The 27,906-nt window shown below is 42.6% G+C and overlaps 1 protein-coding gene across 2 annotated transcripts in view; it reads left to right on the forward strand.

Annotated features, from left to right (window-relative positions):
- The window catches only part of LOC100127131 (tubulin alpha-1C chain), a 116,268-nt gene that overhangs the window by 72,813 nt on the left and 15,549 nt on the right, over nt 1–27,906 (forward strand). Inside the window, exons 2-3 of one of the 2 annotated variants that reach the window (XM_013988248.2) lie at nt 5,407–5,482; nt 11,625–11,767. In XM_013988248.2, coding sequence (XP_013843702.1) covers nt 5,458–5,482; nt 11,625–11,767 — 168 coding nt within the window. In that variant the 5' untranslated portion in view covers nt 5,407–5,457. Of the gene's footprint in view, nt 1–5,406; nt 5,483–6,553; nt 6,648–11,624; nt 11,768–27,906 lie in introns of those variants that run through there. The other variant, XM_021091599.1, reaches the window with a different exon arrangement.

Genomic DNA, 27,906 nt, shown 5'->3' on the forward strand with positions numbered 1-27,906 from the left:
GGTGGCTACAGCTCCAATTAGACCCCTAGCCTGGGAACCTCCATATGCCAGGGGAGCAGCCCTAGAAAAGGCAAAAAGACAAAAAAAAAAAAAAAAAAATTCATTTCTACTGAGCCTTCTTGACCAGAAGTTATTGATCATCCCATTGGACCAGAGCTTGCCCATTTGCCAACCATTTCTAGTCACTTCCCTCCTCCTGTGAGGACCATCCAGCCCTCCCTCACCTTCCAGGCTTCACTTACTCTCCCCTCTTCACATTATACACTACTGGAAGTTCTTTGGCAGTTATCATTTAGATGCTAAATCCAATGAGTTTACTATTTTAAATTGGGGCATTTGATTAGAGCCACAGCAATGACAATGCTAGATGCTTAATGCCCTGGGCCACCAGGGAACTCCCTGACTCTGTTTCATGACAGATTCTCCAGAAATTAACTTTTTCCTGTTTTTTTCCTCATACCCCTCTGGCCATTCTTTTTTTTGTCTTTTTAGGGCTGCATCAGCAGCACATGAAAGTTCCCAGGCTAGGGGTCTTATCGGAGCTACAGCCTCCGGCCTACACCACGGCTCACAGCAACACCGGATCCTTAACCCACTGAGTGAGGCCAGGGATTGAACCCGAAACCTCATGGTTTCTAGTCAGATTAATTTCCACTGGGCCATTCTTTTCAATATCTTTTGCAGGTTCTTCCTATCCCCACTTTTTTTTTTTTTTTTTTTTGTCTTTTTGCCATTTCTAGGGCCGCTCCCATGGCATATGGAGGTTCCCAGGCTAAGGGTCTAATCGGAGCTGTAGCCACCGGCCTATGCCAGAGCCACAGCAACGCGGGATCCGAACTGTGTCTGTGACCTACACTACAGCTCACGGCAACGCCAGATCCTTAACCCACTGAGCAACGCCAGGGATTGAACCCACAACCTCATGGTTTCTAGTCAGATTCGTTAACCACTGCGCCACGACGGGAACTCCTCTATCCCCACTTTTTAAATGTTAAGTGAGCCTTACGCTTCTTCCTCAGCCATCTTCCCTTTTCACCTGCCATGCTCTTCCAGTGGTATGAATCACCACCCAAGCTCACAAATCCACACCACCAGCCCCTGGCCCTCTCCTGAGCTTTAAATTTCTACGGGTCCAATTGCCTACTATACAGCACTAACTCAGTGTTTCACTGAAAGTCTAATTCCACATGCCTGAAATAGTAAACTCTTTCCCATCTACCCAGGCACCCAAGCAAAAGCCTGAAGTCACTTCCATTCTTCAATTTCAATCACCACTTATAACCAGTCACTGAGTATTGTTGTTGTTTTAAATTTCTACAGCTGCACCTGTGACATATGGAAATTCCCAGGCCAGGGGTCGAATCAGTGCTGCAGCTGAGGCCTAAGCCACAGCTTTCGGCAATGCCAGATCCTTAACCCACTGAGTGAGGCAAGGGATTGAACCCACATCCTCACAGAGATAACGTCGGGTTCTTAACCCACTGAGCCACAACAGGAACTCCTGTTGTTGTTTGTTTGTTTGTTTATGACGGCACCTGCAGCATATGGAAGTTCCTGGGCCAGGGATTGAATCTGAGCCACAGCTGCAGTTTACATCACAGCTGTGATCACACTGGATCCTTTAACCTACTGCTATGGGCTGGGAATCAAACCCATGCCTCCACAGTGACCCAAGCTGCTGTGGTTGGAGTCTTAACCCTCTGCACCACAGCAGGAACTCCAGTCACTGAGTGTTGTTAATTCTGCCTTTTTTACTATCTCTTATAGCTCTCTTCTCTCTATTTTCACTATAATTTCTTTAATTTAGGATCTCATTATCCTTTGCCTAAAATGCTAGGTTTTTATTTTGAAGATTTCTAAATATACATAAAGTATAACAGACTCCTACATATCCATCATCTGGATCGAATAACAATTAACTTTTTGCCATAGCTACCTCATCTATTATTTCTACAGTGTTTAAGAATAAATCCAGACATTGTGACATCTCCCCCATAACACTTCAGTATTCCATTTTATTCTGTTACCATGGTAGCATTTTCACACCTAACAAAATTAACAAGAATGCTGTAATGTCATCTAATATTCTGATTGTCTTCTGAATTTTCTCTTTATAGCTGTCTGTTTGAATCAGGATCCAAACAAGGTCCAAACATTGCATGCAGTTAAAGCCTTTTGGAAAGTAAAATAGTTCTCTCTTTCATCATTCCCGCCAACTTTTTCTTGGCTGTGCCTGCCACATGTGGAAGTTTCTGGTCCAGGGATCAAACCCATGCCACAGCAGTGACAACACCGAATCTTTAAATGCTAGGCCACCAGGAAATGCCTCCACTGCCTTTTTTTTTTTTTTTTTTTTTTTTTTTTTTTTTTTTTTGCTTCTTTGCTTTGTAGGGCCACACCCACAGCATATGGAGATTCCCAGGCTATGGGTCGAACCGGAGCTACAGCTGCCAGCCACAGCAACTCAGGATCTGAGCCACGACTGCAACCTATGCCACAGCTCATGGCAACGCCAGATCCTTAACCCAATGAGTGAGGCTAGGGATGGAACCCGAAACCTCTTGGTTCCTCATCAGATTTGTTTCTGCTGCGCCGCAACGGGAATTCCTCCACTGACTTTTTGAAGTGACTGAGTCAACTGTCTTGCATCACCTCAATTTTTGTAGTTGTCTCCTAGAGCCTCTTTGCCTTGAGTCTTGCTTCTTCTCACCTCTTCCCCATTCTATCTTCCATGCTGCCATTAGAGCCATCTTTTAAAAATGCAGTGTAGGAGTTCCCATCGTGGCGCAGTGGTTAACGAATCCGACTAGGAACCATGAGGTTTTAGGTTCGATCCCTGGCCTTGCTCAGTGGGTTAAGGATCCAGTGTTGCTGTGAGCTGTGGTGTGGGTTGTAGACGCGGCTAGGATCCCGAGTTGCTGTGTCTCTGGCCTAGACCGGTAGCTAAGCTCCAACTAAACCCCTAGCCTGGGAACCTCCATATGCTGGAGGAGAGGCTCAAGAAAAGGCAAAAAAGAACAACAACAACAACAACAAAATGCAGTTTAAATCACGTTACTTCCCTATTGAAACTCCTCAAAGGTTCCAATGAGCTGCCAAATAAAATTTAAACTTCTTCCTTTGTCATATAATTTTTTTCACTGATCTCTACCTAAATTCCCAGTCTCATCTTTGGTTGATGCTTCCTCATACAATGCAAACCAAAAATTTCCTTTTTTCCCCCAGACATCATGTTCACTTTTTATCTGAAGGCCAGGTAATTGCCTTACTTCCACCTAGTAAATAACCTTCATCTCCCAAAGCTCAGCTCAAGTATCACCTCCTCTATGACAATTTTCTGATTCTTTAAACCCCAACCGAAGCTGCTTGGCCATCTCCTCCTCCAATCTAGTCCCCAAGGTGCTCTTCTGTACATGGGTGTTTACACTGCTGGCTCCTTAAGGCTGGGTCCTGCTCATTGTAGTAGTCTTATCAGCTCCCAGCAGCTTAGCAAAAAAAAAAAAAAAAAAAATGAGCTTTTAATAAATGCCTGTAAGTAGGTGAATGAATGATAAATTAATGCGTTTACATTATAATCTGGGAAACACTAGATTTGTTCTGAGAAGAAATTCCTAACAATCTCTCCTGTTCACAGCTCTTAAGGCTTGGGCACAGCCAGGCTTAGGTCAAAGACAGGGCTACTTCTACCTCCAGCCTGCTAAGCTTCATCCTGTTCCTTTAAGAGAGGCATGTGGTATTGGGTGACTCAGGCTCTATTACAAGACCATTGAATTCTTAGTAAAGGGAAGTATTTCTGAAAACATAGTTCTTGGGTGAGGGGAATTCCTTCCTTGGAGAAAGAAAGTTGCTTTCCTGGCCAATAGGGTTTATTACCAAGCATAGGCTAAACCAAAAAAAGGCATGCTGGCAAACAACAGCAGGCTATTTTTCAGTGCATATGTTTAAAGTCCAGGAGCTAATTTCATGACATTCTGCATTGTCACCTCCCTCTTTTGGCCGTGTTTTTCAGTCTTCCAATCAAAGACATTGGACTAGAGAATCTAAGATCATTTTCAGCTCTATAATTTTATTATCTAATTTTTATTTATTTTATTTTTTTGTGGCCCTACTCATGCCATATGGAAGTTTCTGGGCCAAGGATTAATTCCAAGCTGCAGCTGCAGCCTTCACTGTGGCTGTGGCGATGCTGAATCGTTTAGCCCACTGCAGTAGCCTGGAGCTCAAACTCACACTTCCGCAGCAGCCCAAGCCATTGCAGTCAGATTTTTAACCCACTGTGTCACAGCGGGAACTCCAGTAATTTTTATATAATATTTTATATAATATTAAAAGTATAACATGCTTTTGATACAGTAAAGGCTCAAGAATTATTGATGGCATTTTACAGATATGGAAAGTGACGGCAGTGGGGCAAGGGATTTGCTTCAGGTGTGGAGGCAACGCCAGGGCCTGAGTCCCCTCTGAAGCTCTGTTTTATTTATTAAAAAACATTTTTTATTATATTTGATTTACGAGGACCTCTGTTTTATTAAGTGGTCAATATTTCCTGCTTCTGGGTGGAACTACAGTATCTTTGGCTTTAGAAAAGCTGGTCTGGGGAGTTCCCATAGTGGTTCAGCAGAAAGGAACCTGTCTAGTATCCATGAGGATGCAGGTTTTATCCCTGGCCTTGCTCAGTGGGTTAAGGATCCGGCATTGCTGTGAGCTGTGGTGTAGGTCACAGACATGGCTCCAATATCGCATTGCTGTGGCTGTGGTTTAAGTGGGCAGCTACAGCTCTGATTCAACCCCTAGCCTGGAAACCTACACATGCCTCGGGTGTGGCCTTAAAAAGACAAAAAAAGAAAAAAGAAAAGAAAAGGTGGTCTGTTTTCATCCCCAGGCCTGCAAAAAATAATAATAATAATAACCCATGAGAGTTAGAGTATTAATATGAAAAATATTAGCACACAATTATTCCACTCACAGCTTCTGAGGGTTCAAATCTCACAGTATTGAAAGTAAGAAAAGACAGTGGTGGTGAGACTGCCAGGGGTCAGTCACATAAGAGGAGGCTAGAGGAGAAGGGGAACAGATTTGAGCTGCTGGGGATGCTTTTCCATGTCTCTGGACTAGGATGGGGGGTGGGGCACCAATCCCAGGCGCATAAAGACAAGGTCAGCCTCATCTCTTCTCTCTGTTCTTGGCAATAGCCAGTCTAGCTAGAAAGAGCAATCTGTCAAGTCTAATTAGAATAGAGAAAGTGAACAATGGGCACCCAGCTCTGAAATGACAGCCCAGTTTAATGGTGTGGAGGAGCTTGGGAGGGATGAAGCTTTCTGCGCTTGGAATGGGTTCCTTTAAATGAATCCTTTCTGAACTCAAACTGCAAAACAACTTAAACTGGATTCTTATTTACTTTACCAGAAATCTTCAGGTCCCTGCGCCTTTTAACACAGGCACATCTAGCAAAAGCAGATGAAAACCTGGCTCTGTTTCAAAGGTGAGGCTGGAATTGAGACTAGTGGTATATCATGTAGTATGGACATGGTGCTGTGTGTAGGCAGCTTATATTTATCAATTTGCTCATGTTTCTCTTTTTTATTTAATCCTATTGGTGATAGCATTTCTCTTACTATGCTTGCAACCCTTTTTATTGTAAGGCTTATAATTGGATTCTCGAATTTCAGAACAACCTGAAATTTTATTAGGACCACAAATAAAGATTGCAAAAAAAAAAATGTAATGCTTTTTTGGCTTATACTTTAAATATCCTTTCTGATTTGGATATTTTAGTTCTTGTATCAAAAGGAGATTTTAAAAGAAAAGAGTATATTTTACAAGTGGAATCAAATAAATTAAATACATGAATACTGTTTATTGAAGCTTAAAGACTATGCATGCTCATAATCTAAAGCTTCAAATAATGGAGGCCTATCTGTTATCAGCACATATTATACTGAAGATTAATGGTTTGTTAATTTAACTATACCTCATGGTGAGACATTCAGACATGTTTAAGGTGTGTAAAAAAATAAGTCTCTGAAGTGGGAGAGAGAATGGGAAGAGAGTAAATATGGACACAATTTATAAATCTCAGTCTGCATGATTTTGCTATTCTTTCCTGAGCATTATTTAATTTGATCCTCAAAGCACCCTGTGAAGTATGTCACTATTATCTTTGCAGATAAAGAATCTAAGGCCCTGAGAAATTAGCCCAAGGTTACAGAGAAATGCAGAGTCAGGCCTTGAATCCATCATTGGGCTCCAAGCCTAGTGTATGTCTCAGTACTGTATTTCTAGTAGAGTCAGGAGCCATTATATTTTTAAAATCATCTAATTCATAATCATAATGCCCACAGGCGAACTCTGTTCTAATCTGTTGGTCTCTTTCGGACATGAATGAGGCATTGGATTTTAGTTTGTAAATTTGTATCACTTCCTTTGCTGCATGCTGCCAAGCTTTAACTTTCTAACAGCATCATTGTTTTTCTGTCCTTTCTCTTTTTTTCTCTTACATGCCCGTTATTATTTGAATGAATTGTCTTGTAGAGAGATAAAGAAAAAAATCTGCCAATGCTATGCACCTCACCTCAGACCCAGTCCTCTCCCTTGAGAAACCAGCTATCAATTTGGAATATAACTGTTTTCTGCGTGTGTCTGCATAGGTATGTGTGTATTTATATTATACTATTTTATATCTTTCTAAGACATAAATAATACTATGTGCTGTATAGCATAAGGAACTATATCTGGTCACTTGTGATGGAACAGAATGGAGGATAATGTGAGGAAAAGAATATATATATGTATGACTGGGTCACTTTGCTGTATAGTAGAATTTGACAGAAAACTGTAAATCAACTATAATAGAAAAAATAAAATATTTTAAAAATAAAATAAATGAAAATAAAAATAAAATTAAAAAGATACCATCTACTTTTTATTCTGCAGCTTGCTTTTCTTTTTTTAACTTACTATGCATTGTGGAGATCTTTTCATGGCTGCACATTTAAATCTAATTCATTCTTTTTAATTGTTACATTACTTAGCATTCCATGCACTGTCACTTTGACTGTTTCCTCTGTTCCTTGCCTCTGCTTTTGAAATGTTTTAGTGGCATGGCAAGTCAACATTTGATCACATTTGTATTCACAGAGCAGGTAGAGACAAGCATCAGCTTTATGGCTCGTTGGAATGTTATTAAATAAAGGAAGGAAATGTAGGAAGCACTCGTACCAACACTATGAGCTGAGCTGAGAGGCCTAAGGCAGCACAGTGTTATCAGATTTGTTGCCTCTCGGCTTCTGAATTTTAGCATTTTCCTTTTTAAAAAACCTACTTTTCCTCCCAGAGATATATTCCGTATATATAAGAAAGAGTGATAATATACTTAAACTTGACAGAGTACTATGAGGATTAAATGAGATAATGTATAGGAAAGAACATCAAAACCATTCAGACTGAGACATGTACATTCTTCCCTGTCTCCCTCCCGCTTCAGATACTATGTTGTGAGGCAATCCCTCAAAGAAAGGTAGTTAGTAAGTGAAACTATGAATATTGTTATTAGATAATCTAGAGCAGGAATGTGCCTAAAAGCATGCACCTTGGAGACTGATCTCTGGTTTCACATCTTGATGTGGCTATTTATTAGTTGTGTGACTAGGGTAATGTTTTGTCGTGTGTAAAATCAGGGTAGAAATAACAGTAAACTTAGCCTGTGGGGTTATGGTGAGGTTTAAATGAGATAATGTATGTAAAGTACTTACACACAGTTTCTGATATACAGGAAAGTCAGCTGCTGTCATCATTATCAGTCAGAGAAGTTACAATATATCCCCACTTCCATTTTCTGTCTATAAAGTATCACTATCTATCTGCCTCAGATTGGACAATAAAGAGAGGCCTAACCTCAGGAATGAATTGTTCCTTTAGAGCGTGTGTGTGTGTGTGTGTGTGTGTGTGTGTGTGTGTTTATGGTCACACCTGCAGCAAATGGAAGTTCCCAGGATAGGGGTAGAATTGGAGCTGCAGCTGCCAGCCACAGCCACAGCGACACCAGATCCGAGTGTCTGTGAGCTACACCACAGCTCACGGCAATGCCGCATCCTTAACCCCCTGAGGAAAGCCAGGGACCAAATCCAAATCCTCATGGATACTGGTCGGGTTGGGTTGTTACCACTCAGCCACAGCAGGAATTCCCTGTGTGTGTGTGTTTTAAAGCTAGTATTACCTGAGCACCTACTGCATGTCTAATACCCTGCTGGATACTGTGTGTAACATAAGGGAGTGCAAGAAAGAGTTCTTGCCCTCAAAGTACTTATTAGTTGTTAAGTTGAAGTACCTTAATATATGAGGTTAACACTAGGAAGAACTTTGAGCCCGTCAGATGAAAGGCATTCTGTAATACCCTCTCTGGGTAACAGATAATAACATAAGCACCGGGTTATAGTATGACTATACCTGCCCAGTACTATTTTATACAAATTTCCTGTTAATTATAAAGGTATATATATATAATCTTTTAATACCTGCTTATTCACTTCTTGTCTAGTTTCAGAATTATTTTCGAAGCTCAAGCCATCAGATTGTATACTTTTGCTGGGCTGGTTTCCTGGCTGGGGGTTGCTCTCACTTTCCCTTAGAATGCTGGAAAGAATGAGGTCCCCAGGAGCTGGTAGAGAAGAGCTGCTCTCCACAGGGCCTGAGGCTTAGCTGAGTAGAAAAATGCAGATTGCTCAGGACAAAATAGCTGATATTTAATGAGCAAATAAAATCCCAAGGGAATAAGGATCGTCTTAAAGAGCCTGATGATGTCATGTAAAGAGACTGAAGGTACTTTATTTTGGGGAGCAAGTTCCAGGAAATGAACCTATAGTATTTCTAAAATGTCAGCCTAGTCCTCAGATCAGTAAGCTTTCTCTGACCAACAAAGTCCATTTTCTGTTGTGTATGCAAGCTCATTCCAGCCAAAACTGAAATTCCAACTGGATATAAAAGGCCACCTCAGCTGTCAAGCACAGAAGCCATGTGTGACTTTTGGTTTAAAAATCAGTCGAGGGAACAGATGCTGTGAGTGCTTGGGGAGTGGCAGGCCTATTCCTGATACAAGAACAAACACCCTTTGTCTTAATTCCACAGTTAAGTCAGGAATAGACAATTTTGAATGCTTTTACCTTTAAAGGAACTATGTTATATAATTCTTATGAGAAAAAAATCACCTATAGTATAAAAAGGTGTGATTTCTCAGAAAGCCTTTCCACAGCTGAAGAGATTTCTTAATAGACAAAGGAATTTGATCATTAAATCATGTGTCTGTGAGGAAGAGATTCTTAAGAGTAAGGCACAGGACATCTATTATTAGGTTAAGTAGGATTCAAAACACTGTCTCTACTCCCCCTTTCTGAAGGTGACCCTTTAGTTTTTATTTGATAGAGGCACCTTTCTGAACTTTTTGCCTAGAAACCCAGGATAAAACCTACAGCCTGTTAGAATTCTAAAAAGAGTTTGACCTTGCATTTTACAGTCAGTGTTCAGGGCTCCAAAAATATGCTGTCCAATATTTATTGGGAATTAACTTATTTTACCCTCCTCCAAGAGGTGAACGCAGCTGGTATATGAGACTTCAGAGAGAGCTCAGTTTCCAAGGAGGAACAAAGAGAAAGTAGGCACCCTCCCCCTCAGAGAAGCCACTTGGCTTTGTCTGAGCCTACTCCCTCTGAGCACTGCAGCAGGAGAGGCTCAAAGCTGTGGCCCTGCTGATTAGTTGAATAACACTTGGTTCAGCAGTCCTGGGGATGTGTGGAGATGTGTGCTTGCCTGCACAATATTAATGTTATCAGCTGCCCTGTTCATGTGTCCTCTCCCCGAAGGAGGAGTAACACTTAGAGAGATATTCCCCTCCTTATTTCTGTTTCTCTGCAGATAAATAAATGTCAGGCATGTCTTGGATCCTGTCCCTGTTGACTAAGTTACTATATATCCATTACTCCTCTTTGTCCTCCAAACACTGAGCTCTCAGTGTTCATGTGGTAGGATCCAGATTGTGAAGTCTGCAGTGGTTATGTACAGGACTCAGGCCCAACTTTCCTTCTCCAGGATACTCAGGAAGCTTCTGTTCCAGTTGGGTTCCTAATTTCTGGCACTACTGCTCAAAAAGAGAGGGTCTGCTTTGAACCAGAGCCTGTAATTAATGCCTGCAACTATATACCTTGATGGGAGATGGGGCTTTGCATATCAGAGAACAGGAACCTGATAAACAGCATGACTGGTCTAATGAAACTGTCCACCTATGGGCCTTCACTCCCTTACTAGAAAAAAAAAAAAAAAAAAAGATGTGCAATTCTTACACTTAATGCACTGAATATCTGCAAGTGGAAGGGATGAGAAGGTTATTAGTGCATCATTTGGGCATCGTGAAGGACAGGGCTCTGTAGGAGAAAGCATCAGCTTAATGAAGGGCAACATAAAGCTCTATGCAGCATAAAAAGGGGGAAGCTGCGCTTTGGCATCATCTTGCAGGTTACGATTCCAGCAATCGCGCTGGCTCAAGAGCTGAAGCGCAACCGTCATCCTCTTTCTGTGGGCTTCAGCCATAGGGGGAGAAAGGTGGTACCACAATTCTCTCCCAGTGGATGACGATGACGTATTCTAGGCAGATGATTGCGGAGGCTCCTGTCAAATGAGTGAAGAGAAAAAGGAAGTGGGGAGAGGAGGAGGGACTCTAGAAATGGAACTGCAACAGCCCTGGAATAAAAATGAGGGGCTGTAATGAGAAATGATAAGCACAACCACCTTGAAATTCAACCCTCTGCCCGTTTTTTCCGGTTTGCTGCTGGTTACCTCTTTTACTCTTTTGTCAGTAACTTAAAGCAGGATGGGCTAATGAAAAAGAGCTCCATCAGGTTATATTTTTCACTCCTTTATGATTGCTTTAAATAATAATTATACCATAAAATTCAAAGCCAATCTTTAGCTTTAGGAAACATTAGCAACAGAAAAGCACTTTGAAACATTGTATCCCAAACCACAAGAGGCCTCTAAAGTTTCTTTTCTCCACAGAAAGACTGGTCTGGTTGTGCCCATTACTTTCAGTTTTGTTGGGGAGGGGGCGTAACGTGCATCTTGAGTGCAAACGTGTTCAGAATGTCTGTTGGGACTAAGTGGTGTGGGGAGCGAAGCCGCAGCCTCTGGCGAGGTCCGAGCTTTCCCCCGTTTCACCAGCAGGCGGCCCTGTTTCCAGGGCGCCCGCGACCGCCGCCCCGCCCGCCTCCAAGGTCACTTCCGCTGCGGCCCCGCGAGGCTACTCCCCCTGCCACGCCTTGCTTGTTTTTTTTTTTTTTTTTTGAGGCCGCCTTTCTTTACCCAGCACTGTCTACTAACATCTTTGAACCATTGTGCTCTTGTGACAATTTATGCTACTTGAAAGCTTGCTTCTTGAGTCCTTTGAAAGAGCGGAAATTCTTAAAATCAAATAAAATGTATTTGGGATTGCGTAATCACTGATTTTTTTTACAATATCTCAAATGCATTTCAACTTAGTCAAATAAAAAGAGCCCCTGAGCTAACAGAGAAGGCAATATATGTTGAAAAATGGAATGCTTAAAAAACAAAAAAGCAAACTCCTCTTCCTGTTTATTCAGACTCTTCCGCAGATTTAGAGAACAGGCCGCGAAAATTCAGCTGCGGCGCCATCTGCTGGAAGTGGCGCGACACTGCAAGACCTTGCTGGGGAAGGTTGCAGGTGAAGGTCTGGCCTTCTGCCCAAGGAAGGCCTGCCACCAAGGTAGGTAGCATTCACGTGCAGTTGACTTATCTAAAAAGAGACTAACTTTTGGAGTTCCCTTTGTGGCGCAGCGGAAACGAATCTGACTGGGATCCATGAGGATGCAGGATCGCTCCCTGGCCTTGCTCAGTGGGTTAAGGATCCAGCGTTGCTTTGAGCTGTGGTGTAGGTCGAAGTCGCAGCTTGGATCTGGCATTGCTGTGGCTGTGGAGTAGGCCGGCGGCTACAGTTCCAATTGGTCCCTAGCCTGGGAACCTCCCTGTGCCAAAAAAAAAAAAAAATAGAAGAAACTAACTTGACCCGCTACAAGAAATGGCCTCAGGAGTTCCTGTCATGGCTCAGTGGTTAATGAATTGGACTAGGAACCATGAGATTGAGGGTTCAATCCCTGGCCTTCCTCAGTGGGTTAAGGATATGGCATTGCTGTGAGCTGTGGTGTAGCTTGCAGAGGTGGCTCGGATCCCACATTGCTGTGGCTCTGGCGTAGGCCAGTGGCTATAGCTCTGATTAGACCCCTAGCCTGGGAACCTCCATATGCCGCAGGAGCGGCCCTAGAAAAGGCAAAAAGATCCCCCCCCCCCCGCAAAAAAAATGGCCTCAGTTTTGAGGAGCCCTCCAGCCTAAATGAACTGGCATATGTTATAGGGGTGTTCTCATAGGAAAACCTGGAGCTTTGGAAGAGGAGGTTTAACTCATTTCATTACATCTGTACAGTTTGCAGGTGCAATGCTGAAAACTAAAACTCTATTTTCCATCAAGGCACACAGGGAAGTATCAGGAACAGAAGTCACAATGTATTTGTTCTCTTGAATGGAACTGATTTTGCTGAATGGAAGGAATTTTAAAGGATGAAGAGGGTGACAGAAATAAAATTAACCTGGGAGTAGGGAGGTATTAAAAATGTGGTTTTGGCCATGGTGTGATATAAGGTCAGTAAGCCCTGCTATCATTTTCCAAACTCTTAAGTCAGTTCTGATTTACTTGATGATTTTTCTATTTAGGAGACTTCGGGCCCTTTCCACACAAAAGTCTAAACCCATTTGCAAACCCATTTATATACATACTTGAGCACAAATCTCAATTCACCATTACTGGAAACTTTGTTAAATGCCATAGTCTGAAAATGCTTGGGGCACTGGAAGTAAGCAGAATTTTATCTTATTTGAATAAATTTTTTTTTATTTTATAATGATTTTTATTTTTTCCATTATAGTTGGTTTACAGTGTTCTGTCAATTTTCTACTGGACAGCAAAGTGACTCAGTTACACATACGTGAATACATTCTTTTTTCTTTCATTATCACGCTCCATTGCTAAGTGACTAGATGTAGTTCCCAGTGCTATACAGCAGGATCTCATTGCTTATCCATTCCAAAGGCAACAGTTTGCATCTATTAACCCCAAATTCCCAATCCATCCCACTCCCTCCCCCTCCCCCTTGGCAACCACAAACCTGTTCCCCATGTCTGTGATTTTCTTTTCTGTGGAAAGGTTCATTTGTACCATACAGTAGATTCCAGATATAAGTGATATCATATAGTATTTGTTTTTCTCTTTCTGACTTATTTCACTTAGTATGAGAGTCTCTAGTTCCACCCATGTTGCTGCAAATGGCATTATTTTGTTCTTTTTATGACTGAATAATGTTCCATTGTGTATGTATACCATATCTTCCTAATCCAATCATCTGTTGATGGACATTTAGGTTGTTTCCATGTCTTGGCTTATTGTGAATAGTGCTGCAATGAACATGTGGGTCCATGTGTCTTTTTCAAGGAAAGTTTTATCCAGATATATGCCCAAGAGTGGGACTGCTGGGTAATATGTTAGTTCTATGTATAGTTTTCTTTTTCTAAGTTACTGCCATATTGTCTTCCATAGTGATTGTACCAATTTACATTCCCACCAACAGTGCAGGAGGGTTCCCTTTTCTCTACACCCTCTTCAGCATTTATTATTTGTGGGCTTTTTAATGATGGCCATTCTGACAGGTGTGAGGTGGTACCTCATAGTAGTTTTGATTTGCATTTCTCTGATAATCAGTGATGTTGAGCATTTTTTCATGTGCTTGTTGACCATCTGTATATCTTCTTTGGAGAAATGTCTATTCAGGTATTTTGTCCATTTTTCCATTGGGTTGTTGGCTTTTTAGCTGTTGAGTAGTTGTATAAGTTGTTTGTATATTTTAGAGATCAAGCCCTTATCAGTTGCATCATTTGAAACCATTTTCTCCCATTCTGTAAGTTGTATTTTGGGTTTGTTTTTTTTTTTTTTTTTATGGTTTCCCTTGACATGTAAAAGTGAAAGCACAATTTTAGAGCAGAATTACAGTTGGCCCACCCATCTGGAAAAATATGGTATCACTAGTGGGAAATGCCAGTAATGGAAAAATGTTATCAGAGTACTGACCCTCCAGAGCTTGATGATAACATTCTAACAAAAATGAGTTTTTGTGTTCTGGGAAGAGCTTATACTGGTTTTCCTGAAAGAGATGAAGTAGTTTAACCAACAGTGTAACTTATGGGAACCTAACTGCTTATGTAGTTCTTGGGGGTCCACATCATGTGACTTCCACATACTGTCAGTGTTTTATCAAAACCTCCTTTGGAGTTTCAATAACCAAGCCCTCATGGATGAGACCTACCTAATTCTACTGCCATAGTGAATAGTTTCCTAGAGAAAATGTTAACCTTCCATATGGCTGCTTTTTAAATTTTTTTTATTTTTTTGTCTTTTTGCTATTTCTAGGGCTGCTCCCACGGCATATGGAGGTTCCCAGGCTAGGGGTCTAATCGGAGCTGTAGCTGCTGACCTACGCCATAACCACAGCAACGTGGGATCTGAGCCGCATCTGCAACCTACGCCACAGCTCATGGCAACACCGGAACCCTAACCCACTGAGCAAGGCCAGGGATCGAACCTGCAACCTCGTGGTTCCTAGTCGGATTCATTAACCACTGAGCCACGACGGGAACTTCTCCATATGGCTGCTTTTGAAGAAAATAAACAAGTAAAACAGGAGAAGAAATAAAAGAAAAAGACATCTTGATGATGCATGAATGGACTTTATAAGAACACTCAAAGATTGAGTATATTTTCTATTTTGAAGGAACAGAAAGTTATTGGGTATCAAATTATGACCAGTATAGGAAATATTTGATGGCTAATGTCACATCTATCATACCTCTCTTCTACAAATGTATTTGTGGAGGGGAATCTTTCATAGAGATAAATAGCTTGAGGAGTTCCCATCGTGGCACAGTGGTTAACGAATCCGACTAGAAACCATGAGGTTGCGGGTTCGATCCCTGCCCTTGCTCAGTGGGTTAAGGACCTGGCGTTGCCATGAGCTGTGGTGTAGGTCACAGACGCGGCTCGGATCCCACGTTGCTGTGGTTTTGGTGTAGGCCAGCGACTACAGCTCCGATTAGACCCCTAGCCTGGGAACCTCCGTATGCCACCGGAGTGACCCTAGAAAAGGCAAAAAAAAAAAAAAAAAAAAAGCTTGAGGAGTTCCCTTGTGGTGCAGCAAGTTAAAGATCCGGCATTTTCAATGCGCTGGATCGGATTGCTGCAGTGGCATGGGTTCGATCCCTGGCCCAGGAACTTCCACATGCCATGAGTGCAGCCAAAAAGAGAGAGAGAGAAATAAATAGATAGATAACAAATCAGCAGTGTGAGTGCTGGCATGCAGTGGAATTGAACATCTTCGGAAGGTACTTTCAGGGCCTCTGGCTTGGGCCAGTGCAGGAGGGGAGCAGAGGTGGAGCAACAAGAGCCAGATACCTTAACCTCTCGTAGTCTCTTCCTTTCACAGGGCATAAGGGAGTCCCCGGAAGCTGAATTTTCCTCTTCTATGGTTCTTATTATTTCATTAACTTATTTGATTAGAGGGTGGCTTCCCCCTCAAAACAGAGCTACACATCCAAACTACCTGTGACTTTCTTTACAGACAGTTCAAGAGCAATAGCACTCATTGAGCACTATTTCTGGTAAACCTCATGTAAAAAGTCTACCCAGGAGTTCCCAGTGCGGCACAAAAGCAACAGGATCAGCAGCATCTTGGGAGCTCTGGGACTCAAGTTCAACCCCCAGCCCGGCACAGTGGGTTAAAGATCCGGCCTTGCCACAGCTGCAGCTTAGGTTGCATCTGCAGCTCAGATCTGATCCCTAGCCTGGAAAGTCCATGTGCCGCAGGGCGGCCAAAAAAAAGTATAATCATTGCTTAATAAGCTGGTAAAATGTGGCCCCACAGAGGGCTGAGAGAATGTTAATCTGGAGCTCTGAAAAGTACAAAAAAAGAAAAAAAAAAAAAAAAAAAGTCTACCCATTCCCCCAGCAACTGAATTCAAGGTTCAGATATTGTGTTTGGCAAAAAGCAAGGGAAAATTTTTCTAGAGATGACCTTTCCCTTGACTTTTAGCCTGTTCTAAATTGGGCTTTTGAGACAAATGTGACCATTCTTTCAAAAACATGGAACAGATTGAACTTGGTAGACATTTCTATCTGGACCTTAGACGTAGGTGTGTATCTCGTGATCAAAGTCCTAACTTCACAGAGGTCTTACTTAGCAATGTCAATTCAATTCACTTGTGTTTTCTCAGCACTGTTCAGTCCTCTTCTCTTCCCTGCCTGCAGAATGCCAGGCTAACTCCTGTTCATTGGAGGGTCTTGGCTTTCTGGCCATTTCCTCCAGGATTTCCTTGACCTCCCCAGGTAAAGGGAGGGTACCTCTGCTTGAGTTCTCTTGTTCTCCATCACATCTCTATAATCCTGTTTTGTCACTGCTTCTCTGTCTGTCTCCCATACTAGACTCTTAAATCCTCTGAAAATGGGGCCTAGGCTGTGGGACTTCAAGGCTTCTCTGAGGAGATAAAACTCAAAAAGCTTCCGTCTAAGATAAGAATTGCAAGACCCTTATCAGCCCACCTGTCTCACTGTAATTGTTACAATGTTTCTAAGGATCCCCCACCCCAGCAACTTGGCCTGCTCCTCCCTGCCCCCTACTAGGAAAGATATGTGGCCCACTCCTTACCCCACCCTGATAGGGGCAACATATGGCCCCCAACCAACCAGCAAGTGTATCCAAAGACTCCATCCTTCCCCAACCAACCAGTAAGTGCATCAGAAGTCCCCATTCTTCCCCAAACAAGCAACAGGTCAACAGGTGTATGGTAAGACCACTCCTTGCATTCCTTTGTCTTTGGGCTATAAAAGCAGACACTGACTAGGCACCCAGAGTCAGCTCTCCCTGATCATCAGGAGATTGGCCCACTGTGTTAACAATGTCTCTTGCCTCAATAAACTTGTCTTTTCCACACCTTGATTTAAATCCGGAAAATTCGGAGCTCCTGTTGTGGCACAGGGGAAATGAATCCAACTAGAAATCATGAGTTTGAGGGTTCAATCCCTGGCCTCACTCAGTGGGTTAAGGATCTGGTGTTGCTGTGAGCTGTGGTGTAGTGTAGGTCGCAGATGCAGCTCGGATCTGGTGTTGCTGTGGCTGGCCGATTCAACCCCTAGTCTAGGAACCTGCATATGCCACGGGGCAGCCCCAAAAAGCAAAAAAATAAATAAATAAATAAATAAATCTGGAAAATTCTTTTTCCACCCACATGCGAGACCACAACAGAGGCTATTATTATACTCATTTTGAATCCTCAGTGCCTAACTAGTGCTTCAGACCAAGTAGATGCTAGTCAGGAATTCAGGACACAGAGATGGGAGGAACACACACACACAGGTGTAGATTTGAAAGAGCGCCTGGAAGCATGAGTGTGTTTTGGCTAAAGCTTGAATGGGACCAAGCTTAAGTTAAGTAAGTATGTACATATGTATGAGGTGGTTATGAGTATTGCGGATGTTAGTTTAAGGTAGTGGTCATCAGAAGTTGAAATAATTACAAATGATGACATTTCTGGTGCAGTGTATATCAGATAAGTGCTTTGTGTATGTTTTTACCAACAACATGGAGTCACAGATGTAGCCTATTTTACTTTTGGAAAATACCATTTAATTGGCAAAACCAGTTTACATGGCCAAATCAGGTAGTTAAATAGACACTTTCTATGAGAGGATGTTTAGCTTTATTTCATTTATTTATTTATTTATTTTTGTTTGGTTGTTGTTGTTGTTGTTGTTGTTGTCGTTGTTGCTGCTATTTCTTGGGCCGCTCCCGCGGCATATGGAGATTCCCAGGCTAGGGGTTGAATCGGAGCTGTAGCCACCGGCCTATGCCAGAGCCACAGCAACGCGGGATCCGAGCCGCATCTGCAACCTACACCACAGCTCACGGCAACGCCGGATCATTAACCCACTGAGCAAGGGCAGGGACCGAACCCGCCACCTCATGGTTCCTAGTCGGATTCGTTAACCACTGCGCCACGACGGGAACTCCATTTATTTATTTATTTATTTATTTATTTATTTTATTATTTTTTTAATGGACGTACCCCCAGCATATAGAAGTTCCTGGGCCAGGGATTGAATCTGAGCCATGGCCTCAACCTATGCCTCAGCTGTGGCAATACCAGATTCTTAACCCACTGCACCACAGCAGGAACTCCTTTAACTCCATTTTAAAATTAAAACCACGGAATTTCCATTGTGACTCAGTGGGTTATGAACCCAACTACTATTCATGAGGATGCAGGTTCGACCCCTGGTCTCACTCAGTGGGTTAAGGATCCAGTGATGCCGAGAGCTGTGGTGTAGGTCACAGACATGGCTTGGATCCAGAGTTGCTGTGGCTGTGGTGTAGGCCAGCAGCTGCAGCTCTGATTGACCCCTAGCCTGGGGACTTCCATATGCTGCACCTTCAGCCCTAAAAAAGCAAATAAAAATTAAGTTAAATTAAAACCACTATATTACTTCAAGTTCTCCCGCCACCTCACTAGTGACTTCTCTTTTTTTGTTTGTTTCTTTGTTTTTTGGGTTAGGGCCGCTTCCCACAGCATATGGAGTTTCCCAGGCTAGGGGTCTAATCAGAGCTGTAGGCACCGGCCTACGCCACAGCCACAGCAACACAAGATCCGAGCCGAATCTGCGACCTCCACCACAGCTCACGGCAATGATGGATCCTTAACCCACTGAAGAAGGCCAGGGATCAAACCTGCAACCTCATGGTTCCTAGTCAGATTCCTTACCACTGCACCATGACAGGAACTCCTCACTAGTGACTTCTAATTCTAAGACAGCCACTGTCCAAGGCACAGACGTTTACCAGGAATTTGTTCAGGGGATGAAATAAGGTGCTGCCCCGTCATTGTTTCTTCCCTGGCTCTCAAGATAGTCTCCTTAGGCATAAAGCATTCTCAGATCATCCCTTTGTTGGGAAATAGTGCAGTTCAGGATGGCCAAGGAGTGCTTTTGTGTTATGAAGGGTCAGAGCAATTGGGAAGGGAGGCTGAAAAGAGATACCGCCTCAATTTCAGCCATTCTCAAGGCAGATCACTTTCAAGAGAGGGCACATTTGGTAGTTCGGAATCTAGAAACTGAGCCCCTTGATACTGTCTGTGCTATGTACTCTCAAGGTATGCAGATCTCAGTTTGAAGACTATTGCTTTAAAAAAAAACCCTGAGGAGTTCCCTTCGTGGCGCAGTGGTTAACGAATCCGACTAGGAACCATGAGGTGGCAGGTTCGATCCCTGCCCTTGCTCAGTGGGTTAAGGATCTGGCGTTGCCGTGAGCTGTGGTGTAGGTTGCAGACGCGGCTCGGATCCCACGTTGCCGTGGCTCTGGCGTAAGCTGGCGGCTACAGCTCCAATTCGACCCCTAGCCTGGGAACCTCCATATGCCGCGGGAGCGGCCCAAGAAATAGCAAAAAAGACCAAAAAAAAAAAAAAAAAAAAAAAAAAAACCCTGAATTTTCTGATGAGGAAACATGAGGTTGCAGTTTCAATCCCTGGCCTCCATCACTGGGTTAGGGATCTGGTGTTGCCATGAGCTGTGGTATAGGTTGTAGATGCAGCTTAAACTGGCCTTGCTGTGGCTGTAGCTCTGATTCCAACCCCTCACCTGGGAACTTCCATATGCCACTAGATGCCGCCCTAAAAAGCCACCACAACAATGAAAAACATGGATTTCATCCTATAGAACAGTGGTCTTCTGAGTGAAGTATGTAAGAGGTACAGAAAGGAAATATTACAAATTCTATTTATATGTTTTAAATGTCATCCTCTTAAACTTTCTGTATTAGGAAATGTTTTTAATATATATGAAAATGTAAGTACAGGAGTTCCCTGGTGGCTCAGGTGGGTTAAGGATCTAGTGTTATCAGTACACTGACTTTGGATACAGCTGTGCCACAGATTCAATCCCTGGCCCAGGAAGAGCAAAAAAAAAAAAGTATATGAGTAATTAAAAAATAAATTATGTATGTATGTCTGTGTATGTATTAGAGGTTATGCAAACAGTAAGCATTAGTTTACTGATAATGCAATTTTTAAAAATCTGAGGGAAATTCCCTTCGTGGCTCAGTGGTTAACGAACTAGACTAGTATCTCTGAGGATGAGGGTTCGATCCCTGGCTTTGCTTGGTGGGTCAGGGATCTGGCATCGCCGTGAGCTGTGGTGTAGTTCGAAGATGCAGTTCAGATCGCCCATTGCTGTGGCTCACAGCCATAGCTCTGATTCAACCCCTATCCCAGGAACTTCCACATACCATGGGTATGGCCCTAAAAAGAAAAAGAAAAGAAAAGAAAGAGAAATTAAAACATTCCCAGATAAACAAATTTGAGTTTGTTGTTAGTAGACCTGCTCTACAAGATAATGCAAAGGGAGTCCTTCAGGTTGAAGGGAAAAGACATCAGATGGCAATTCAAATTCACAGGAGGAAGTGAAGAGCCCTGGAAATCTGGTGTTCCCTTGTGGTGCAGCAGGTTAAGGATCCACTGTTGTCACTATGGCAGCTTGGGTCACTATGTAGTGTGGGTTCAATCCCTGGCCCAGGAATTTTTATATATATATACATATATATATAATTTATTTTTATATATAAATATATACACATATAGAGAGAGTTATGTAGTGTTTACTCACATAACTTCTCTAAATAAGATATGAATTATAGAAAACAATAATTATAACACTATTAATGGGGTATAACATATACATATGAGAGATATATATAACAATAATTGACAATATATTATTATGTAATATAACAAATAATATTCTTTTTTTTTTTTTTTTTTTTTGCTTTTTTTTTAGGGCCATACCCACAGCATATGGAAATTCCCAGGCTAGGGTCAAATCAGAGCTACAGCTGCCAGCCTACACTATAGCCACAGCAACAGAGGATCCAAGCCGCATCTTTTTTTTTTTTTTTTTTTTTTTTTTTTTTTTTGTCTTTTTGCTATTTCTTTGGGCTGCTACCGCGGCATATGGAGGTTCCCAGGCTAGGGGTTGAATCGGAGCTGTAGCCACTGGCCTACTACGCCAGAGCCACGGCAACGTGGGATCCGAGCCGCGTCTGCAACCTACACCACAGCTCACGGCAACGCCGGATCCTTAACCCACTGAGCAAGGCTAGGGACGGAACCCGCAACTTCATGGTTCCTAGTCGGATTCATTACCACTGCGCCATGCCGGGAACTCCCCAAGCCGCATCTTTGAACAACACCACAGCACGTAACAATGCTGGATCCCCAACCAGAGAGCGAGGCCAGGGATTGAACTCAAATCCTGATGGATACTAGTCAGATTCATTTCTGCTGTGCCACAACAAGAATGCCCTGTAACAAAAAATATTAATTATTAATGTGAGGATATATTGCACAAAGGAAGGGGTGAAAGAGTTATATTGGAGCACAATATAAAGAGTTATAGCACAAAGGAAGGGGTGAAAGAGTTATATTGGAGCAAATTTTTTTATATTTTACTGAAATTAAGTTAGTAGTTATTTTCAATAGGTAGTAATGAATTAAGACATATATTATAATCCCTAGAGCAACCATTAAGAAAATAATTTTAGGAGTTCCCATTGTGTCTCAGCAGGTTAAGAATCCAAATAGTATCCATGAGGATGCAGGTTCGATCCCTGGCCTCCCTCAGTGGGTTAAAGGATCCAGCATTGCTGTGAGCTGTGGTGCAGCTCACAAATATGGCTTGAATCTGGTGCTGCAGCTGTGGTATAGGCCAGCTCTGATTCAACCCCTAGCACAGGAACTTCCACATGCTGCAGATGAAGGCATAAAATAATAATAATTATTAGGAGTTCCTGCTGTGGTGTACCCTTGCTACAGCAGTAACCAGAGCAGTTACAGCATTGACAACACCAGATCCTTACCCCACTGAGCTACCAAGGACTTCTCAATATTTTTAAAAGAATTCAATTTGTATGAACTATGTTCTCTGACTACAGTGTAGTTAAAATAGGAACCAACCACAGGGAGTTCCCATTGTGGCTCAATTTGAGACCTTTCTTCTTTTCTGACATAGAAGTCTCCCTCAAAGTACTTCTTAGCTGCCATCTATAAATTTTGATATGTTGTATTTTCATTTTCATTTAGTTCAAAATATTTTAAAATTTCCCTGGTGATATCTTCTTTGACCCATAGATTGTGTAGAGGTCTGTTTCATTTCCAAATACTTTGGGATTTTCCAGATTTCTTTCTGTTGTAGGTCTCTTTTCTTTTTTTTTTTTTAGGGCCATATCTGTGACATATGGAAGTTCCCAGGCTAGGGGTTGAATCAGAGCTATAGCTGATGGTCTACTTCCATAGCCACAGCAACCCCAGATCCAAGCCACATTTGTGATCTACACTGAGGCTCGTGCCTTTGCCTGATCCTTAACCCTCTGTGTGAGGCCAGGGATTGAACCTACATCCTCATAGATACTAGTCAGGTTCTTAACCCACTGAGCCAAAACGGAAACTCGAAAACTTATATAGGAAACTTGTAGCGGAGTTCCCATCGTGGCGCAGTGGTTAACGAATCTGATTAGGAACCATGAGGTTGCGGGTTCGGTCCCTGCCCTTGCTCAGTGGGTTAATGATCCGGCGTTGCCGTGAGCTGTGGTGTAGGTTGCAGATGCAGCTCGGATCCCGCGTTGCTGTGGCTCTGGCGTAGGCTGGTGGCTACAGCTCCGATTCAGCCCCTAGCCTGGGAATCTCCATATGCCGCGGGAGCGGCCCAACAACAACAACAAAAGACAAAAAGACACACACACACAAAAAAAAAGAAAAAAAGAAAACCTGTAGCAATGCAAAAAGTTCTTGTCTGAGAGAAATACAAATGATTTCTTTTCTATGGAAAAGATAACCTCACAGGTTATGACTTTTTTTTTCCTCATAGGACATTAAACAGTTTTGTTTCTACCTAGCAATATTATTTTGGGGTTTTTTTGTTTGTTGGTTGGTTGGTTTTTTGTTGTTTTTTTTTTTTTTTTTTTTTTTGGCTACACTTGCAGCACCTGGAAGTTCCTGGTCCAGGGGTTGAACCTGACTCTAACCACTGCAGTGAAAACACCGGATCCTTAACCTGCTGCGCCAAAAGGGAACTCCATTGTTCTAATGTTCTAGTATATGTTTATTTTTTTTTGTCTTTTTGCTTTTTCTAAGCTACACCCACAGCATATGGAGGTTCCCAGGCTAGGGGTCTAATTGGAGCTGTAGCCGCCAGCCTACACCAGAGCCACAGCAACATGGGATCTGAGCCGCGTCTGTGACCCAAACCACAGCTCACCACAACGCTGGATCCTTAACCCTTTGAGCAAGGCCAGGGATTGAACCCACAACCTCATGGTTCCTAGTCGAATTTGTTAACCACTGAGCCACGACAGGAACTCCTGTTCTAATATTTTTAAAGTACCTTTCCTGAGGAAATATATCAACTCCTGTTCCTCAAATGTTCTTTGTACCAGCTTTGTACCAGTTCTTTTTACTGGTTCCTTAGTCAATAAATCTTGAACATATATTTATTCTATATTTATATGTCATGGTTTTAACTTTTTTTTTTTTGCCTTTTTAGGGCCACACCTGCAGCATATGGAGGTTCCCAGGCTAGGGGTGGAATCAGAACTACAGCTGCCGGCCTATGCCACAGCCACAGCAATGTCAGATCCAAACTGCATCTGTGACCTACACCACAGCTCATGGCAATGCTGGATCCTTAACCTACTGAGCAAGGCCAGAGATCGAACCTGCATCCTCATGGATACTAGTTGGGTTTGCTAACCCTTGAGCCATGATGGGAACTTCAATTTTGACTGTGTCTGTGGCATGCAGAAGTTCCAGAGACAGGGATTGAACCTGTGCCACAGCCGTACAACACCAGGTCCTTAACACACTCAGCCACCAGGGAACTCCAATTTTAACTTTTTGAAAATTATTTTTTAGCAAGGAAGGCATAGTAGTGGGAGCTTTTGAATAATCTCTTCTGATTGCTTCTGTTTTCTCAGTGAATAAAGATGCAAAATATGAGTGAGAATGGGAGGAAATTTGGAAGATTTGAGGGTTATGAAGAGGATATTAAAAAGCATTTAGGAGAGTGGGAAAGTGAAAAGATTAAGGAAACTCTGTAATTAATTCTGGGCAGTGGAAGGCCACTGAAGATTAGTGATCATAAACTTTAAATAGATCTGTCAGCATGTCACAGCCATGCCTGCAGGTAAGGGGTATGTAGGGTTAGATTTAATCAAGTTTGAGGTTTTGCTAAGTGAGCACAACCAAAAAATGGAACTAGGGAGTTGCAGATATAAGCAAAAGCATAATTAAAGTGATGGACTGTGGAAGGAGAGACATAAGGACATAAGGAAGTAAGGACAGTGAAAGGGTAGAATCCACCACTTGTCAGTGTCATTAAGCAGAAGAGTTGTTGGGATCGGTTTTCTCTTGCTGGAAAGGTGGAGGTGGTGATAGGATAATGGGATGCATAAAATTGAAAAATTGAAGCTTTTGATGGGGCCAGTGGGTGAGAATACTTAGAGCTATGAAGTAAATGGGAGGATGGAAAGGAAAACCACAAGTGTGAATAAAAGGGAAGAGATGTAGGGTGGTAACTCAAGTGGGAAATGACACTATGGTGGTTTAGGCATAATTCGTGTAAACAAAGAGAATTAAGGGTCAAGAGAAGGGGTTAATTAATAAAGCAAATTCTCAGAGGCTGTGAGCAGGAATAAAGAGAGTTAAGGGTCAAGAAAAGGGGTTAATTAATAAAGTTCTCAGAGAGCTCCCTGGTGGCTCAGTGGGTCCCTTATCCAGTTGTCATTGTTCTGGCTCCCTGCTGTGGCTTGGTTTCAATCCCTGGCCCAGGAACTTTTGCTGTGCAGGTGCAGCCCTGCCAAAAAGAAAAGAAAGAGAGAAAGAAAGAGAAAGAGCTCTCAGAGGCTGTGAGCAGGAATAAAAACTAGGGCACAAGTGGATAGGATTAGTATTAATAAAATTGGAGGGGACTCTAATGAGATAAGAGGGAGGATAATATCAGGAACAAGAAAGAGACAGAGACATTTTGTTGAGGATAGGAGGAAGTTCAAGGTTAAATCCTTTAATCCTATCACTAAATTAGGAATCTAGGTTATCTGCTAGGAGTGAACAGCTAAATGTAGATTAGGAGCTTGAAGAATATAGAAGCGATTGGGAGCAGCTGTTATTCCTTGAGAAAGGAGTAAGAGAAGATGGGTCAAAGAATCATACAGCAGGAGTTCCCATTGTGGCACAGCGGAAACAAATCTGACCAGGAACCATGAGGTTGCAGGTTCCATCCCTGGCCTCTCTCAATGGGTTAAGGATCTGCCATTGCCATGCGCTGTGGTGTAGGTCGCAGACATGGCTCGGATCCTGCGTTGCTATGGCTGCGGTGCAGGCCAGCAGCTGTAGCTTTGATTTGACCCCTAGCCTGGGAACCTCCATATGCCATGGGTGCGGCCCTAAAAAAATTCGGATTGTGAGAAACTCAAGTCTTTGAGGAAGATGGTAGATATTAGCTTAACCTCCTCTGTCTCTCTATAAATGTGGAAAGCACAATGAGCTACTTTTTTAGGGGTTAATTTATGTAATTTACATAGGTTCCAAGATTGATCACATAGGAATTTTGCTCAGGTTTGCTGTGATAAGCACCACAGCAATGGTGCTTTAAATCCTTTTTGAGCCCCAGATCCTCTTACTAGATCTACTTGTGTTTGTTTGTTTGTTTGTTTTTCTTAAGGACTGCACCCATGGCATATAGTTCCAGGCTAGGGGCCTAATCACAGCTACAACTGCTGGCCTATGCCACACCCACAGCAATGCCAGATCCCAGCCACATCTGCGACCCACACTGCACCTTGCGGCAATGCTGGATCCTTAACCCACTGAGTGAGGCCAGGGATCAAACCCACATCCTCATGGATACTAGTTGGGTTCTTAACGCACTGAGCCACAATGGGAACTCCAACAAGTCTAATTATGTCATGACATTTCTTAGAACCATTTCAATCTCTTTCGGAGAAAAAGCAAGTTCCCTATGGTGCCCTCTTAGGACCCTCACAGTCTGGACCCCTCTCTCTCTCTGACTTTATCTTCTATCGCTTTCTTCTTCATTCACACTCCAGCCATTCCCTCTGCTTGGAATGTTCTGCCCGCAGACACCCACAAGGCTCAGTTCTTCCTTCAAATCAGAGACCTTCTTAGCCATGTTAGGTAAAACTACTCTCATTACTCTCTAGCCTTCTCACTTGGCTTTATTTTTCTTCCTACATCGTGTTTCTTACCTAAATGCAGTATGAATTCCTCAAGAGGCTTTATCTTGTCCTTGGTTCCTAAGCCAGTGCCTAGTACACGCTAGGGACCAGATAAATATTTTGTTGAATAAAACCAAGATTAGTATAATTTTGCGTTTCTAGAAAATCTTTACATATTCAGGGCACTACATAAAATGACTAAGTTATATAAGGAACTTTAGAGGCCATACTCTATTTTACAAGTGATGAAACTAAGATCCACTCAGTCAGTTGTGCCTGAACTAGAATCCAGATCTCCCAAACAGCAATTCAGGGATCTATTTACAAAGCTGTTTTAGAGCAGGCATTATCCTCACACTGCAGATGGGGAAACTCAGAAGCAATGCAGTGAGAAACTTGTCAAAAGTCCTGTTATCTAATCACACTAGGAACCAGAGTTGCCCGTTCCTGGTGGTTCTGTGGCTGTGAGAGTTGTGTGGCTCTTGTTACTAAGGAGTCAATAAAGTGGTTACTTCGATAATATTTTGTTACTCTAATCATTGCTTCCCCTACCCACCAGCGTCTTTTCCTTTCTGTTTTATTCTGTCCTTGTCTCTAGAGGTCAGAATGATTCTGTTGCTTGCTAAGTAAGTAACCACTACTTTCTCTAATACCTGGGCTTTGTCCTCTTCGACTTCCATAGCAATGTGCTTAGAGTTAGGCCGTGTCTTCGTTCAGGCTGCTATAACAAAATCCCATGAACAAGGTGGCTTATTTACAACAGAAATTTCTCACAGCTCTGGAGGCTGGAAGTCCAAGTTCGGGGTGCCAGTATGGTCAAGTTCCAGTGAGGACCCTCTTCTGGGTTGCAGGCTGCCATTTGACTGCTGTATCCTCAAATGGCAGGAGAACTCTGGGGTCCCTTTTATGAGGGCACTAATTCCATTTATGGGAGCTCTATCTCACGACCTAATATATCCCCCCAAAGCTCCACTTCCAGATACCATCACAGTGAACTTTAGGATTTCAACGTATGAATTTGGGAGGATACGTTCAGTCCATTGCAGGCTCCCTGGGCCCTGACCAGAGGCCATGAAACTCCTCAATTCCTTCAAACATACCAGCATCAAGGAAACAGGTTTTATATGTTGTTTGGTGGTCTACATTCCAGGGTTTTTACTTTTGTTTTTTTACCCTTCGAAACAACTTTGGTTTGCTATCAGTCTTTCTAGGCACAATAAAGGGGAAGAGCAGTCTGGATGTAAAATTTGTTTCTTTGTTTGAACGCAAACAATTTCCTCCTTCTCTTTTTCCCACAGTATGTGAACCAGGCTCTGTCCCTTGGGTTCCATACAAATAAACGGAGCTGCTGAGGGAAAAGGTTAAGCAAGCTGATTTTTGTAGTTACAGACTGTTCCACGTAATCTATTTACAAGGTCAGCAGGGACCACAGCTTACCAAAACAAAGAAGTATGTAATTTTAAATGAGGAACTCTTGAT

This window comes from Sus scrofa, chromosome 5 (genome assembly GCF_000003025.6).
Source record: "Sus scrofa isolate TJ Tabasco breed Duroc chromosome 5, Sscrofa11.1, whole genome shotgun sequence".
Classification (NCBI taxonomy): Eukaryota; Metazoa; Chordata; class Mammalia; order Artiodactyla; family Suidae; genus Sus; species Sus scrofa.